The 16,771-nt window shown below is 49.4% G+C and overlaps 1 protein-coding gene across 21 annotated transcripts in view; it reads right to left on the bottom strand.

Moving 5' to 3' along the window:
- Window positions 1-13,565: 13,565 nt before the first annotated feature.
- Trak1 (trafficking kinesin protein 1) overlaps window positions 13,566-16,771 on the bottom strand; it is a 154,904-nt gene continuing 151,698 nt past the window's right edge. For 16 of the 21 annotated variants that reach the window (XM_039081651.2, XM_039081652.2, XM_039081653.2 and 13 more), the window contains one exon: window positions 13,566-16,296. In XM_039081651.2, coding sequence (XP_038937579.1) covers window positions 15,534-16,296 — 763 coding nt within the window. In that variant the 3' untranslated portion in view covers window positions 13,566-15,533. The remainder of the gene's footprint in view (window positions 16,297-16,771) is intronic. The other 5 variants (XR_010053987.1, XR_010053988.1, XM_039081656.2 and 2 more) reach the window with 4 other exon arrangements.

Here is a 16,771-nt window from a genome sequence, read left to right as displayed (position 1 = left end):
CTCTGAGGCAAAGAAGACACCGACAGACCAGAGAAATGATTCTGTCTGCACCTGGCTTGGAGGCCTTATCAGGGTTACCTAAAGCAGCACGGGCAATCAGCACAGCCCAACACGGGCAGCAACTTGTGAAAGCTGCATCCTCAGAGCTCCCTGCACAACTTGCAGGCAACTCCTCGGAAGAGTCGCCTCTCCATTTACCAGTTTTATAATCGGGGGGTGGGGGTGGGGCTGTTTCCTGTGAGTTTCATAACCCTGGTGAGCCTCCCTGATCCCTTGAGGAGGAAATGTTTAATCTAGAGGAAATAGTTACATAACAGCCTGTGACAGCTTGCCCTGAGCCCTGTCACATTTCAGTTGAGGGCATGCTGGGAGGACTCCTGCCATCCAGGACAGAATCTGTTCATTCTTGTGGAGATCAGTAAAGGAATCTAGTCCACAGAGATGTTCTAAGAACACCACCCATGGTGCAGCTTCTCAGAACTTCTGACTAAGGCCTCCAGGACAGGGTTGCACAAAGGGACATATATTGAAGGCAACATTTTCCAATCTATGTCATGTTCAGCAAGCCCACCCTGGCCTACCTTTACTCACTAGGACACTCAGTGTTTCTTCAGTGGTAGAAAGGGGATTCTTAGTCCTCCTGGTGGCCACAGGGAAACACAGTCAGAGCAATCTTTAACCTGAGAACAAGTTAGAATTCAGCGTGAAATTAAGATCCCAAGTAGATATCTCAATGCACTGTTACCTCCCAGAGTTCCCATTCCATTTGGTCTGACAGTTAGCTCTCTGAGACTGCCTCCCATATTAAGTATCCAATTCCCATTTGTGATGGTAACATTGTAACTTGGTAACTTGACTGAATTTAGAGTCAGCTAGGAGGCACGCCTCTGGGTGTATCTTTCCAGAGAAGAGGAACTGAAGAAGAAAACCCACCCTAAACTTGTGACACCATCCCGTGGGCAGGGATCCCAAGCTGAATAAAGGGAGAAGAGCGAGCTGGGCACCAGCATCCACCTCTCTACTTCCTGATGCTCTCACCATCCTCTCTTTCAAACACTGTAGACTGTATCCCTCTAAACCCTGAGCCAACCTAAAGCCTTCCTCCCTGAAGTTGCTTTGGTCGAGGGGGCTAGTAACTAACGTACCATAAATCATTCAAAAACATCTGTAGGTCTGTATTTTTAGCAAACCACCAAGCATGGGATGGGATGGGAGGCGATCACACCCTGTGTGTAAATGTGTGTGGGGGGGGGGTGGGGATGGGATGGACGAGGGACGAGGGATTGAACGCGAAGCTGACGGTACCCAAGGAATGAAGAATGGATCTGAATTAGAGGCTTTTGGGTCACCAGGCATCGTGGGCACTAAGTTTTCAAGGACAAAGCCACACATGACTCCTAGATATATAAAACCCATGTGTTTCGGTGGTGCTGTTCAACTTATTCATTAGTAAAGAACCTGTAGGAAGTACAGTCGTCTAAAAGGACAATAGACATACAGACGCTGGGGGTTGGGGGGAGTAGATCTCATGTCAGTAAGATCCACAAAGTCAATAATCCATCCCCAGAGCTGAGATTAGTTGGGTTTTTTGTTTTTGTTTTTGTTTTTGTTTTTGTTTTTGGACATTTCTCTTTATGCATCTCCAGACATATCGGTAGGCTCTAGCAGAGAGTTGAGAGTGTCTGAATTCAAGGACTGGTGCCAGTGGTACCAAACAGAGTGGTGAGCTCCACAGAAGGACTCAGAGTACTGGTTTCTTTTCTCCCAGTTCTAGGACTTAGCCCCTTGGGCAGAGTAGCCATGATAGCGGGCAGCAGAAGGGGGCTGGTCACATGGCATCTATAGTCAGGAAGCAGAGAAACGAGGACCACTGTTCAGGTTTCTCCTTTTTATTCATTCTGGGCCCTGGTCTGTAGGACGATGCCACCCACAGTTGGGATGAATTTTCTCTCCTCTGTTAAGTCTTTCTAAAAACATCCTCGGAGACATACCAGAGCTGTCTCTCCCAGGCGGTTTTAAATCTCATCAAACTGACAAGACTAGAGGCCTCATGTGCCAAAGGAAAGATTCTTAATCTCTCAGCCTCATTCCTAGCTACGTTCAATATTTTTCCCTGGTACCTCTAAATCATTGCTCATCCTGGAGGTAAATACAGCAAAAACCAGGCAAAGAGAGAGCTGCAGCCTCACTAATTTCCCCTGGGCTCCAGATTCTACAAATATTAGTTATCAAAGGTGAAAAGGATTTGCTGTGTATCTCTTCTGCTCTGGCTACAGCATCCGCTCCAGATTCCCCATCACTTCCTGGATCCCGTTGTACAGCTCCCAGCCCCCCAACAGTATCACCTCCACTCACTCCTGAGTCTGACCTCACCCCTCACTCCTTACACACTCGCCTCCCCAAAAACACTAAATTCAGCTCTGCCTCTGGTCTCCTTCTCTCTGACTTCCCCGACAGGCATGGCTGGATCTTCCCGATCCTTCAGTGCTGCCCTACCCACTGACCCATCCCCTCTAACTTCTCTGTTTTGTCTCCTTCTGTATCATCTCTCAGAATTACATTGTATATCAAATGCTTGTTCTCTCTCGCCTACTAGAACATCGGTCCCATGAGGGTAGGGTTTTGTCTGTTTCATTTAATTTCCATCACTTACCACAGTGTCTGGACTCAATAAATATTTGTGTAATGGATTAGTCAGCAGAAGAAAGTGCCTCGGGATCCCTTCCAACAAGGTTGCAGATTGGTTTTAGAGGCAATTTCATTAGGAAAGTGAAACACACACAGGGGTGCGATCAAGTCCCTCCAAGCCGGCACAGGAAGCTGAAAGACAGGCTGTCACAAGGACGTCAGGCATAAGGAATGTGCAGAGTGACAGAGTACTAAAGGACCACCCCTCCCCCTCACACTTTTAGCTTCCTTTCTTTTACTCAAGTAAAAACCCAGACAGGGAGCCAGTAAGATGGCTCAGGGAGTAAGGTTGCTTGCCACCAAACCCAATGGCATGGATTCCATATCTGGGGCCCACATGGTGGACAGAGAGAATTAGCTTCCATGAGCTATTCCCCACACATGCACAGTACACCCCCAAATCAATAAGCAAATGGATTCACATGTGACAACTGATTTCTTAACGCTCAGAAAATACTGATAATACGAGAGGAAGAAAAGGAACACATTGGTGATTTTTTCAGTGGGCTTTCTCAAGTGTATTAAAGATGTGGAAACTATCTAAATAGCTGCTGGCACAGGTCTGACACAGGTCTCACACAGCTACTGTGGAGGCTGAGGCAGGAGGATTGTGAGTTCAAGGAAGCTTAGCAGGAAAACTGTGTCTCAAAATAAGAAGTAAAGAGAAAGCCAGAGATGAAGCTAAGTGATAGGGCATTTAGCATAGATAAGGCCTAGGTTCCATCCTCAACAAAACACACACACACACACACACACACACACACACACACACACACACACTGGAGGTACATTTGTTCATTAGATCGATCACTTTAAAGTTCTTTGAAGGTCTTCAGAGTTCCGGCATCTGTGAGATCTGACCAGATGAATCTGTTGAGCTTCTTTTCCTAAGAGAAGTGTATTCACAGTACTTTGTATGCTGGGGATACCTGACGTGTGCCCTGAACAGCAAGAGCATTGCACCTGAGGCCCTGGTCCTCGTCGGCATCTTAGAATGTGTTGGCGTTTTTGCTTTAGTGGGTTATCAGCCCGGTTAAGTCTACACAAGTTTTACCACCTCTTGGCTCTGCCCATATCAGTCTGTTTGCAGAGTGAAGGCTGCACCCTGGCCTCCCTTCTGGCAGGCAGGTGCCCAGTGGCCAACCTGGGAACTGGTTCATCCAAGACCGTGGTCTTCAGAGCCTTTGGTTGGGGGGGTGAGAGTGACTGGCAAACACTGTGCACATGTGCAAAATTATCTAGATACAAACTTAAATGATGATAACAATATCAATAAAAGAGGTTTTCCAGAGAGTATTAACATGGAGGGGACCTACCCTGAAAGTTGTGGTATCAGCCCAGGCACTGGGATTCCAGGCTGAATAAGAGAGGAAGAAGGAGGCCGGTGAGACACTATCTCCCCCTTCCTCAGCTTTCTGGTCCACCAAATGAGAGCCAGCCTCTCACCACCGCCTCGCTTTCTTCACTGCAACAACTATCACCAAGTTACACTCCTGTACTCAGCAACCCCAGGCGTTCCGCACTGAGAAATGACTGGTGGTTTGAATAGGAATGGCCCCCGGGGGCACTTACACGTGAATGCTTGGGAGTGACTCTATTAGGAGGTGTGGCCTTGTTGGAGGAAGTGTGTCACTGGAGTGGGCTTTGGAGTTTCAAAAACTCAAGCTAGACCCCGTGTCTGCCTCTTTCCTGCTCCTCCAGAATGAGGAACTCTCAGCTATCATGTCTGCCTGTGAGCCGCCATGCTCCCCTACCACGATGCTAATGCGCTAGACCTCTGAAGCTATAAGAAAGTCCAAATTAAATGCTTTCTTTTCTAAGAGTTGTCCTGGTCATGGTGTCTCTTCACAGCAGTAGAACCGAAAGACGCTGACTAATGCAGCATCCAGTAACTGCTGCATGAATCATAACCCTGACAGGAAGCTTCAGACTCAGTAATTTACCCGTGAGCCCTGAGCGGACACTGACACGTTCCGTTCAGGTTGCTGATGTCTCTCTGTGAGGCCATGTTGAAATCTGCAGGACTCTCCCTTGTTTGTTACTCAACCAACTGAAAATGTAAGATAATTCAGTCCGTGGAATTATATTTTTAATGAGTGGTTCTTTTTTCACTCTATCTCTGAGCTTTTAACACGACTACCAAAAAGAGTGAATTTGGTAGAATTCACCCAACCACTGGGGAAGCAAATAAAGATGGTTGTCAAATAAAATGCTTTCTGTAGAATTAAAACCAAAAAGGGCGTGAGGCTGGGGATCCAAACAACTCTTCAAGATATTTTGAAGACAACTTGGTAACCATGGTTACTTCTAATTAGCGAGCCAGCATCTTCTGCCTTCCAGTTCTGAGCAGAGGAAAAGTGAAAGGAAAACAATTCCAAAAAAGTGAAAATGTTAAGTTCTGCTGAGCGCATCTAAGCTTGTGCTTAGAGCATAGAAACAGGGTGGAAAGATTGCTGCCGACAAGATGACTGCCCCCACTTTCGCTTTGCCATCTGTGTTGCTCCCTGCCTCACAGGGAGCCATAATGGCAACCTGGGATGTCTACAAAGTCCCCTTGGGAGAAGTGACACCAGGGTCCAGAGCCTGAACTGGCAGAATTAGGCTGCTTCATAATCAACCTCAGGTGTCAACCTCACACAAACCTAGAGTCACCTGGAACCTCAGTCATCGGACTGAACTGCGGGCAAGTCTGTGAGGCTTTTGACTGGTGATTGATGTGAGAGGGCCCCAGACCACTGTGGGTGGCGCCAGCCCAGGGCAGGTGCTTCAGGTCCTGCCTCCAGACTCCTGTCTCGGTATCCCTCAGTGGTAGAAAGTTAAGCACACCCTTTCCTCCCCAAGTGGCTTAGGTCACACTGTCTTTACCCCAACAGAAAGAAAACTGGAACAGGATAAGTCTTGAGTGCTCCGGTTCCTCCTGTTCTATAGCAGGTTCTGTGCTGTTCTGGACAGTAGGAAAAAGACACACCTGGCTGTCATGGGCACCCAGCGGGAACTTCTTAATGACCTGGATTGGGACTTGAGCAGAGAGGAACCCTGCAAAAGAAACTGTCCTGGAGTTTGATCCAGATTTCCCAAGAGATAGGGGTAACACACACACACACACACACACACACACACACACACACACACACACACTCTCACACGTTCATAAACTCCTACTCGCAAGCATGCATGCACACCACGTCCGCACATAAAAGGCTCACTGCACGCATCTGTCCCTGGAGTCTTTTCCTGGCACTCAGACCTTGTTAAAGCCCCATCTTCCACCCGGACAAGCCTGCAGCTGAGTTCAGGAGGGTGCAAGGCTCCTGAGTCTCTGGAACTTTCTCTACTTCCAGGAAGACAGATTTCATTTACATCTAATGAAAGAACGAGCTGGGTTTCCAGTCCACACTGGCCGTGGCAGACAGACAGCGTGGCTATTGTCAGCCTCTGTCTGGGAAAGAAACCTGAGGTGGAAGCTGGGTACTGTGACCTTTAGCCTGAACGGCAACCTTCAGGGCTGTTCCTTATTTTTCCCATCTATTCATTCAAATGCTATTCACAGGTGTGGGGAGACAGTTCTATGGGAACAGTGCCTGCTGCACAAGCATGAGGAACTGAGTTCAAATCCTTAGTACCTGTTAAAAGCTGAGCATGGCAGCAGGCGTCTAAACCCAGTGTTTCAGGAATGGAGACAGGGAGAGCCCTACAGCTTGCCCTCCAGTCAGTCTAGAGAACTGGTGAGCTTCAGTGTCAGCAAAGAAGCCCTGTGGCTAAGTATAAGGTAGTGATTGGTTGAAGAAGACATTCATTGATCTCGGGCCCCAACATGCATGTGCTCATGCTCTAACATGTAACACATATGGGTATCACATAAACAACAACAACAACAACAACGACAAAGAAGGATTTCCTGGAGTGACTGCAGTGCGGGTGCATATTAGGACACTGACGTGAGAGACTCTGTCTTGGGTGATAGACAGGTCAAGTTCAGAGGCAAAGAGGTGGACTGGCCCCATCTGGCTGCCTCTAAGACGTGCCAACCACAGGCTGGCCAACTCGAGCTCCTGACTTTCTTTCCCTGTTCCAGAGAATGCAACCCCGTCTACCTCACAGGCGCTTTGGGCCAAAATCCTTGCCATCTGACTACTCTTCATGTCTCCATCTAAACTGCTGATGGATCTTGCGGAATCAACTACAAAATGTGTTCAGAATCTACCCTGTAGGCTGCAAAGCAAGCTCAGTGGTTAAATTACTTTCCGGGAAGCCTCAGGGTGGAGTCTGGAGCCTCTGAAACAAGCTCACTAGTGATATTAGCTATATCGATGAGCTCTGGGTTTGCTTGATAGGCCCTGCCTTGAGGAATGAGGTCTAAAAGTGATGGAGAGTAAGTCCTGGCACCGACCTCTGGCCTCTATAAGTGCACACACACTTGTGCACCCACACACCTGTAAATGCGCATACACATATGCACACACCACATGCAGGGTTGTTTTTTTTTTAAGAATTATTTATTTTATGTATACGAGTGCACTGTGGCTGTCTTCAGACACACCAGAAGAGGGCATCCGATTGGTTGTGGGCCTCCATGTGGTTGCTGGGAATTGAACTCAGGACCTCTGGAAGAGCAGTCAGTGCTCTTAACCACTGAGCCATCTCTCCAGCCTGGCACATGCAGGCTTTTAATAAAAATAAAACACACTGCCTGCTCTGCACTGCTCGCAGACCCGCCACCTTTGCGAGGAGCGGCACTACCCTTTCCCTGGATATCGTCCTACAGTTTAAGGATGCAGGGGCAGCCCAGTAGTGCCCTTGAGGCTTTGGGTCTGCGGTCCTGACTCCCTGGCTTCAATGTGCATCCGTGTCATACTGGGATGTGCACGTGTGTGCACGTGTGGCTCAGCTCTGTTTTGAAATGAAAACTGTTCTACTCCCAACAAGCAAAGAGATCAGGTCAGCTAAAGATAAAGAGGTGGGTGTGACCCCGGAGGCAGAGAAGTTTATGTCCTAATACTGGGGATTGATTAAGTCTAGGACCTCATACACACTGGCGAACACCAAGATGCTCCCCCAGCTAGAGAACAGGGAATCGGAGCTCCCACTTCCGAGAGACTTGGGAAGAGGTTGGGAGTTGATGAAACCAGGATGTGCGATATAGCTGTCTTGAGAAGGGGCAGCCCAGAGAGTGTGCTGCCTGGATGGTATTCCTGCAAGGAAGGCTGTGGCTGCTGTTGTGTGATACTATTCCTGGAAAGACATGAACAAATAAATGTCCACTAACCTCCGATAGGAGATAGGGAGTCAATGACAAACCAGAGTACGGGAGAGCCAAAGTCCAGCTTGGTGAACCAGTGAGATTTATTGGAATATGGGTGAAGGGTTACTTATAGAAGCAGAAATGACTCCGTGACAGCCGCATCACCAAAGCCCACCCCAGCCCAGTGACAGGTCACAAAGCTGGGAGTCTAGAACACACTACGCAGCCTGCAGGCACCTCTGAAGGTTGAGAACAGTCCTTTGCAGGTGGCTCACCTGGTTCCAGCCTCTCCTGAGCAGCTTAGCTTGTCTGAGAGCAACTCTTAGCAGTCTTTCCTGCTTGTGTACTCTTGGGGAGGGAGGAGTCTACTGAATCTGGTCAGTTTGAGGGACTTCCTGAAGCTACTTGAGTTGTTTGCTTCCTGTCCTAACTAGCTTCCCTTCAGCATGGAGTGCATTACTTCCTTTTAGAACACCCTGGTGTTTTACCTCCTTATACACATCCTGCCCTAAAATACTCTGTTGCTTCACAACTCTTAAAAGGTTTCCCTCCAAGTGGGAGTGCTTTAATCTGAGGCAATTGCTACACAACAGTGACACCCTGTGGCAGGAACCAGGGGAAAACCACACACCATAGCTGGATGGAGGTGTGTGGGATGTTGCTAATGGACAAGCACATGGACAGGAAGAGACAAGTCTCCAGGGATATGGTTCACAGAACTCCAGCTGTAGCAAAGCAGTAAACACAAATTTGTAGTGTTTACAAATTCATAATCAGTGCAGCTGGCCTCCCCTCATTTCCCGTGCTGGGTGTGTTGCTGCCATTCCCATGTCAAATTAGCCACAGGTTGCTGAGCACCCAGAGTTTAGGAGGAACAAAACACAGGCTGGATGTCTCCGATGTGCCCTGATTCTCCCTTTGGGGGACACTTGTGCATTTTTTGTTTGAAGAAGAGCTTCACCATTCAACCTACCCTTCTCTTGCAGCTGGGCCATAGGCTCATAAAACCCACCCCACCCCCAGCCTCTCATGGACTATAGGCTTATGACAGTGGACTCCATTGTCAGCAGTGTGGGTCTCCTGGTGGTGGCATCTTCTGGCATGCTCCTTCCTCCCTGGCCACTAAGTCTGATTCTCTGATGTTAGGGAGGCTCCTCTATGGAATCCTTATTCTGCAATAAACCTTAAAAACAAAACAAAACAAAACAAAACCTCTAACCCAGTGGTCCTCAACCTTCCTGATACTAAGACCCTTTAATACAGTTCCTCATGTTGTGGTGGCCCCTAACCATAAAATTATTGTTGTTCTACTGCATAACTATAGTTTTGCTACTGTTATGAACTTTAATGTAAAAATATCTGTTTTTTCCAATGGTCTTAGGTGATCCCCGTGAAGTGGTCATTTGACACTGAGGGGTCACGATCCACAGGTTGAGAACTGCTGCTCTAACCCACACCCAGCATCCACAGCTAAGAGGCTTAGCTTATGAGAATGGCAAGAATATCCCATTTGTTGTCTTACTCTTACATCCAACCTTAAATGTTTCATAAAGAATCTTTTAGACTGCAGGGAAATAAAGGCACAATGGCTGAAATGGGGTGGGTCCCAAGAGAGGGGGACACAGAATTCATGCAGAAATGGGTCAGAATCTAGAAGGAGAACCTATTTCCTTCATAAAAGACAGAGAAAAATCAAAGAGAGCCGGTAGCAAGCTTGTGGGTCTGGACACAGGACGTAGGGAGCCGTCCTGTGCTGTGCCTCTGTTTTCACTGTAAGAGAGGAGTGAAGGTGTTCGTTCAGCAGAGTGAGGTGACTGTAGAAAACGGCTGTGGGATGGCTTGAAGGTCTAGAGCGTCAGCAAGCCTGGGGGTGAGTCGTAAGACCATCCCGCCTCAGTGAAGCCCCGCTGAGGTAGAGACTGCTGACTGCTACCTGCACTCAGGGCTTTTTGTCTCCACTCTTAATCAGTTCAGGACCCCTGCTTAGGGAATGCTGCTGCCCACCATGGGCTGGATCATGCCATATTGACTACCTTAATTAAGATACACACACTCTCTCTGTCTCTGTCTGTGTGTCTGTCTCTCTGTTTCTGTCTCTGTGTCTCTCTTTCTCTCTCTGTCTCTGCCTCTCTCTGTTTCTTTGTCTTTGTGTGTGTGTCTCTGTGTCTCTCTCAGTCTCTGTCTCTCTGTCTCTCTCTCATTCCCTCTGTCTCTGTCTCTCTTCTCCTCCCTGCCCCCAAAGGCCAACCTAAATATAGACAATCTCTTAATGAGACTGTCTTCCCAGGTGATTCTATACTTGATCTTAGCCAAAAGGCCAAGATTCTAAGTTATGTCAAGTTGACAATTAAAGATGACTCTAGATGGGCCCATATCCAAGCCTATCTAAGGTGGCATCTTAATAACACACAACATTTTCATAACAGTTTCTAATAGCATCTTAATAACACATAACATTTTCATAACTATCTCTAAGGTGCTTTCTGGATGGTCCAGGTGTGGTGTCGTGTGTGTGTGTGTGTGTGTGTGAGTGTGTGTATGTGTGTGTATGTGTGTGAGTGTATGTGTGTGTGTTTCCTCCCCATTGGATGCTGAGTTTTACCATTCTTCATTGCTGTGCCTCTCTGGCCCCATGACTTCCTGATGCCCCAAGCACAGGGACTGGCTTGCCTGCACTCATGACTCCCTCACAACCTACACTAGAGCCTGTCTGGATCCTCAGAGCAGCCTGAGACAGCCACTAAGTGGGTGCATGGAGCCTCTAAGAGGGAGAGCCAATCCACTGAGTAGCCAGATCTGCCTCCTGGGTGTTTTTCCCAACCTTGAACCCAAGCAAAGCCCCTATGCAAGTGACGGCCAGAATGGGAGCAAGACAGGAACCTGCCCTCTACTGCTTTCCAGGGGAGAGCAAAAGTCGGATGTGGTGATTGCCTATCCAAGGCCCAGTGCCAACAGGCCTTCTTTTATCTCCGAGCGCCCTCTACTGGCTGTGGAAACAAATTTCCTCGGGTTATGACCAGGAGCTCAGACACACACATCATTTTTCTCCTCTGATCCCGTATCTCAAATTAATCCCTTTTATACGCTTCAGGGAATTCATATTGATGCCTCCCTCTGCCTGCCTTCTCCAAGATGGCATCAGGTTCTGAATGCGGTCCTGCTGGAGCTGAAGGGAGGCTTCTGCTGTTCTCTTTGGCCCTGTTCACAAGGCTCTGGGATGCACCTGCCTTCCTGCTCCTGGGCAGTGTGTGGTAGTGAGTCCTCACATCTACGTGGGGCTGGATATTTCTCCACTGAGACGCGTCTGCTGTCATTTCTCCTTCCCCACTGCTCAGTGGAATGGTGGCCCTGTGGAGGAGGTGAGCCTTAGGGTGGGGCTGTGTAACGCCTTCCTTCTTAGCCCCTGCAAAACTGGATCTTTGCAGGATCTTTGGAGTCTGGATCCTACGACTCATCCCAGGCTTTTCCCATAACCTGGGACTCAGACCACTAGCAAAGGGGAATTATGTCCATATCAAATGCATAATGAATATTGGGACCCTCCAGCCCCTCCCTTTCCTTGACTGTTGCAAGAACCTTGACCACTCAGTTCTTGTCATGGCTAAATAACTAGTGAGCCTAGGAAGGGGTAGGGTGGGGACTACACCTGACTGGCAGAGAAATGAAAAAACAGTCCAGCAAGCTTCCCCTCCAGGTCCTGTCTCACACCAAACTGTGTACTTAGCCTTTTCTTCCTCATGGTTGAAAACCAAGAACTTGACATCTTTGTTTCCTGCTTCATATTGGCTTCTTGGGGGACACTTGAACAACCTAGGCTGGGCATGGGATGTGAATTTGGGAGTGGTGGGGAGAGGGAAGTGGGTATGGAAAGAGTTATAGAGTTGCCAGTGAATATGACTAAGATACATTGTATGAAACTCTCAAAGAATCGAGAAAAATGTTTTTAAAAGCTACAAACACCTGGCCCCAACACAGAGGGTCCCTGTAGCATCCAAAAAGCACGCAGACTTAGCATTAACATTTCCTTCCCTGCAGGTTGCAGCTTAGCAGGGAACTTCTGTCCCACAGCTGGAGGTGCTGAGGATGCACTCCCTCTTGTCTCAGTACGTGGAGGAAGGAGCCCAGGGTGGTACCCGGGACTGCCGTACGTCTATGGTTGTTCTCCACTGTGGCTTAAATGTGAACTGCCCCCTCCCATCTGTTTGAACACTCGGTCACCAGCTGTTTGGAGAGGTTGTGGAGGAGCCCTAAGCATGCCATGCCTCACTGGAAGAAGTGGTCGCTGTGACTGGCCTTGCCTTGCGGTTTGCTAGACCAACCAGCCTAGCTCCCTGTCTGCCAGCGCAATGTGACCAGATGTCTCCCATGCTCCCGCCACCATCCTTGCCCAGTGTGATAGACAGATTGTATTCTCTTGAGCTGCAAGCTGAAAATGATATCCCCCCACCTTTAACTGCTTCCTGTCGGGTACTGGGTCGCAGCAATGATAAAGTAAATTCTCTCACCGCCTTTACCTGTCAGTGGGTGTCCCCCTGGCTGTCCTTACTCAAACACACTGCCCCTCACCAGCTGCTCTCTCTGCTCAAAGACATGCCTGTGCCTCATATCTCACATGGTAGAGCTATCCTACCCTCCTTACAGATTAAAAAGACAGAGTCCAAATGGCTTGCTCCAGGTCATCATTACCAAGTGGTTGACCTGGCAATTTACTCAACACAAGTGTCGAACACTCACGGAGTCACACCTCAGTGCCCATGACACAATGCCCTGCTCCGGTGTCCCTGATACTCATGATGTCATACCCCCAGCATCTTCCTCCCGAAGCAGCAGAGTGGGTTTAGTCTTCCTCTTCACACTTTCTCTGGTAGCCTTTACCACTCTTGGCTCCTAAGTCTATCAGGAGAACTCAACAGGAGGAAATTTGACACTACCTCTCTGGTGGTTCTCTCTGTGATGTCTTACCTGTGTGGGCAATCCCTTACAGGAAGAGGCTTTGTTCATTATGTGCTTTACTCATAAAAGATGAGAATCAACTGTGTGACTGACTGTAGGGGACTGGCTCATAGGAGGGCGTGTGTGTTCACAGGACTGAATCTGTCTCCAGTAGAGCAGCATACAGCCCTGAAAAGTGCATCAGGGTCTGAAGAGGAACTTGTCCGTGGAATGCTATTATGTTGGTTAAGAATGGGGGGATGAGGGGTTGGGGATTTAGCTCAGTGGTAGAGCACTTGTCTAGCAAGCGCAAGGCCCTGGGTTCGGTCCAAAGCTCCGAAAAAAGAAAAAAAAAAAAGAATGGGGGGATGAGACACTGTGAGGTATATACCTTTCATTTACTGTCCCCAAAGAGCCAAATGCCTTCAACTCTTCAAGAGGCGAATTTCCTGATGAGAAGATGCATACATAGTAGATATAAAGGCCAGAGAGGTGGCTCGGGTGAAGACTGAGCCTTTGCAGCCTATCTGCACTTACTGCCTTTGCAGAGGACCTGAGTTTGGTTCCCAGCATCCCCATTAGGCTGCTCAGAATGACCTGTGACTCCAGCTCCACGGGATCCATTGCCCTCTTCTGGCCTCTAAGGGCAACTGCACTCAGGTGCACATATCCCCACACAGACACACTAAAGAAAGACAAAAGGTTTCCATCCTTTGAGCTTGTTTTATTGATATTCGTTAGTGAATGAAATCTTGTCACCGGTCTGATGCATTACAACAGGCTTTTAGGTAGTGTGGCTCAATGTTGATCACCGGTTTGCTAACTACACTATCACGACCTCTGAAGTGCCGGTTCTCACACTGGCGTTTCCAGTGCGGACAGGAGGCCCCTCTGAACATGTGACACGGTCCATCCACGCCAAGGTGGTCACCCTCCTTTGCCGTCCTACCTACTGCTTTAAAAATACATTCAAATAAAAGGGTATGTTACTTGGAGTGACTGCACACGTACACGGCAGCCAGGAGAGCTGAGAACATGATGAACCAGCTCCGTCTGGAGAATAAATAGTTTGAAATAGTGGGACTGAAGTTTGCTGCTTGGGGACCTTCTCGAGCATCCTTGGTGGACATAAGGTGACCCTCGCTCGATTCAAGGACACATCTTTTGCTGGGGGAGGGGTTGTTCGTGTGATAATTTCTAGTACACAGGGTGCTACATCTTCCACAGATGTCTGGGGCAGGTGACCATGTGACACACAGATGTACAGCCATCCTCAGACAAAAGTAAATAAATAATATATACCTGGGCCGGAATCAATCTCTCTCTCTCTCTCTCTCTCTCTCTCTCTCTCTCTCTCTCTCTCTGTCACACACACACACACACACACACACACACACACACACACACACACACACACAGAGGCTGGAGCTGGAAGCAGAGAGGGCATCTGATTAAAATACAGCACACGTGGATAATAAATAAAAGTTCGTCACTGCACAGCTGACGGCGACCGACCCAGGTCACTCACTTGCTCCCGCTTCTTCCACTCATAAGCACCTCTGGTCTTTTCCTATGGGTGGAAATGGGGACAGTACACTTGGGGGATGGGGAGGAAACGTAATTCTAGTTTTGAAACGAGAGGACTGGAAAAAAAAATGCAGCCACAGAATGGCCACAGAGTTCTACCACACGGCCCGAGCTCCCTTCAGAGTGCAAAGGGGCCAGCAGCCATCAACCCTGACACACCCTGACCCAGGATGCACTGCGGTGTGCTATGGATTCGGCCCCTCCCCTCCACTGTGTATAGGGCTAACGGTCTTGTCCCTTTTCCCCTTGATCCTATGGTTACAGTGATAACTGGTCACATATCAACCTGGCTGTGTGACACTGGGTCCCGGAAATAAGCTATGTCATTAGCAAGTCAGCGTGTGCGCCCCTTGCATTTTGGTGTCAGAACCAAGAGAGAAACTGCCAGTACTGAGACTTCCCTGCAAATGAAAATTCTAAAAATGGAAAAGAAAAGGAAAATCAAACGAACAGAACTCGGAGGGGCCGCCTGATGGTGCGTCGTCGGAGTGTAAATACATTCTTTTCGCGTCAGGCTCTAACCCTGACAACTTGTGACAAAATGCAAGGTTAACTTCAAGTCAGAGACATGAGAAGAAGTCATGTCTAGAGAACAGACAGGCCGTCGGGGCAGGATAGTGCAGACCTTGCCTTGATGAAGCTGGGCCACCTACGACTGAAAGGACAACTCTCTGAGAGCGGGCAGCCCGGTCGGCTGTCACAGGCAAGCAAGGAGACCTGTGCCACGTGGCAGCTGCGTGTGCAACCAGACAGTCTTAGGCAGAATTCACCAGATTCCTATCCATGGGATAAGAACAGCCTTGGGAATTTCAGTGCTTCTTAAAAGTAAGGAAGAAAGGACACCACCTTCCCCTAGGTGAGCTCAGGCGCCATCCTCCCCAGAGTGTGACCTTGTAGGGTTATTACTTCCTGTGGATTGGAAGAGAGAGTCCTGTATACACACCATGTGGAGGTCCACCTCCCTCCTCGAGGCACACGGTTGATCTGTCTAGCTCAGAAGAAGCAGACCTCAGAGGAGACAAGGGTGTGAGTGCTCTGTCGGGGACAGGAGGCAGGGAGCAGATGGGGCAGCGATCCCCCAGCCTCACCGCAAGCTAGTCTGTTTGGGGAGCTTAGCACCCATTAAGATGCCAGAGGTGAGGATTACAGGAGCCCTCATCTGCACGCTGGACCCGACCATGGTGGGGAAGCTGCGATTCCGTCGGATGCCACTGGGGCACCCAAGAGGCAGTCCCTCGGGGACCAGGCCCCCAGGGACAAGAGCGTGTGCTGGCCCGGTCGGTCCACAGAGGAGAGGTCCCTGATCCTCAGTCAAGGTGGGGATGTGGGCTCGTCCTGAGTTCACCACTCTGGCCACCCCAAACCTCCTGACTTTGTCCACAAGGTTAAGGTTGGAGACAGACACGTCCGTCTGGCTCTCACTGCTCCTCACGTGCTTCTTCTCCCTCACCTCCCTCAGGATGGAGCTGGCAGGCTTGGAAGCCAGGAAGTTGTTGTAGGGAGGGCTCGTGCACTTGAACTCGAAGGAGGGCGGGGAGGCCGAGGGCGTCTGCATAGGGGAATTTGGTGGGGTGGACGGGATCACAGCCATCCTAGGGGTATAAGAGTGGAGGAGGGAGCCCCTGCCGGCTCTGTCCCAACTCTGGGGGTCGTACACAGCCGCTGAGATGCCTCGTTCCTTCAGCAACCACACCAGCCCCAGGGACGTGCTCATGGTTGTCGTGGACTCGCGGACGTTTGTGAAGGACTCGGCCAGGCTCAGTCTCCGGGGGGTGCATGGCGTGGCCACCGGCGTGGATTTCAAGTGGCTGGTGCTGCTACAAGATGGAGCTGGGGCTGAGTTAAGGCTGAAAGAAAAGGGACGGCTGGTTATGCATCAGAGTGACATGTTTGCAACAATCAGTGGCCCAGTCTCCTGCGTGGTGTGCAGAAGGGGTAGGAGAGGACACCCCCTGCTGTGCCCTGTGTGTCTGCATCTGTTCCTCATTGAGGGAGGGGGGGGTCCCCTTACTGTGCTTCAAGTTAACAGGAAGCCGCATATGGTCCCTTGCGCATCCCAGAGCTTTCTGCTTCTGTACGTGAAGCAGCAGGCTCTAACGTCAGATGGCTTAGTGCTGCACATGGCTGGTAAGCAGATAATCCTGGACTTGAACCCACGTGTGAAGTGGCCCCAACTGCTATCAGGACAGGACAGGAAGCAGACCCTTCAGCAACCAAATTACCCCCTGAAAGTCCTTTTTCCAAACCTGGACCTTCCCGAGTTAAGATGCAAACCAGGATTGTGAGCAAGAGAGCTTGTTACAGGAACTGCGAAAGAGCAGC

Source organism: Rattus norvegicus, chromosome 8, assembly GCF_036323735.1.
Source record: "Rattus norvegicus strain BN/NHsdMcwi chromosome 8, GRCr8, whole genome shotgun sequence".
NCBI classification, from domain to species: Eukaryota; Metazoa; Chordata; class Mammalia; order Rodentia; family Muridae; genus Rattus; species Rattus norvegicus.
This window is presented reverse-complemented; position numbering and strand designations above follow the sequence as displayed.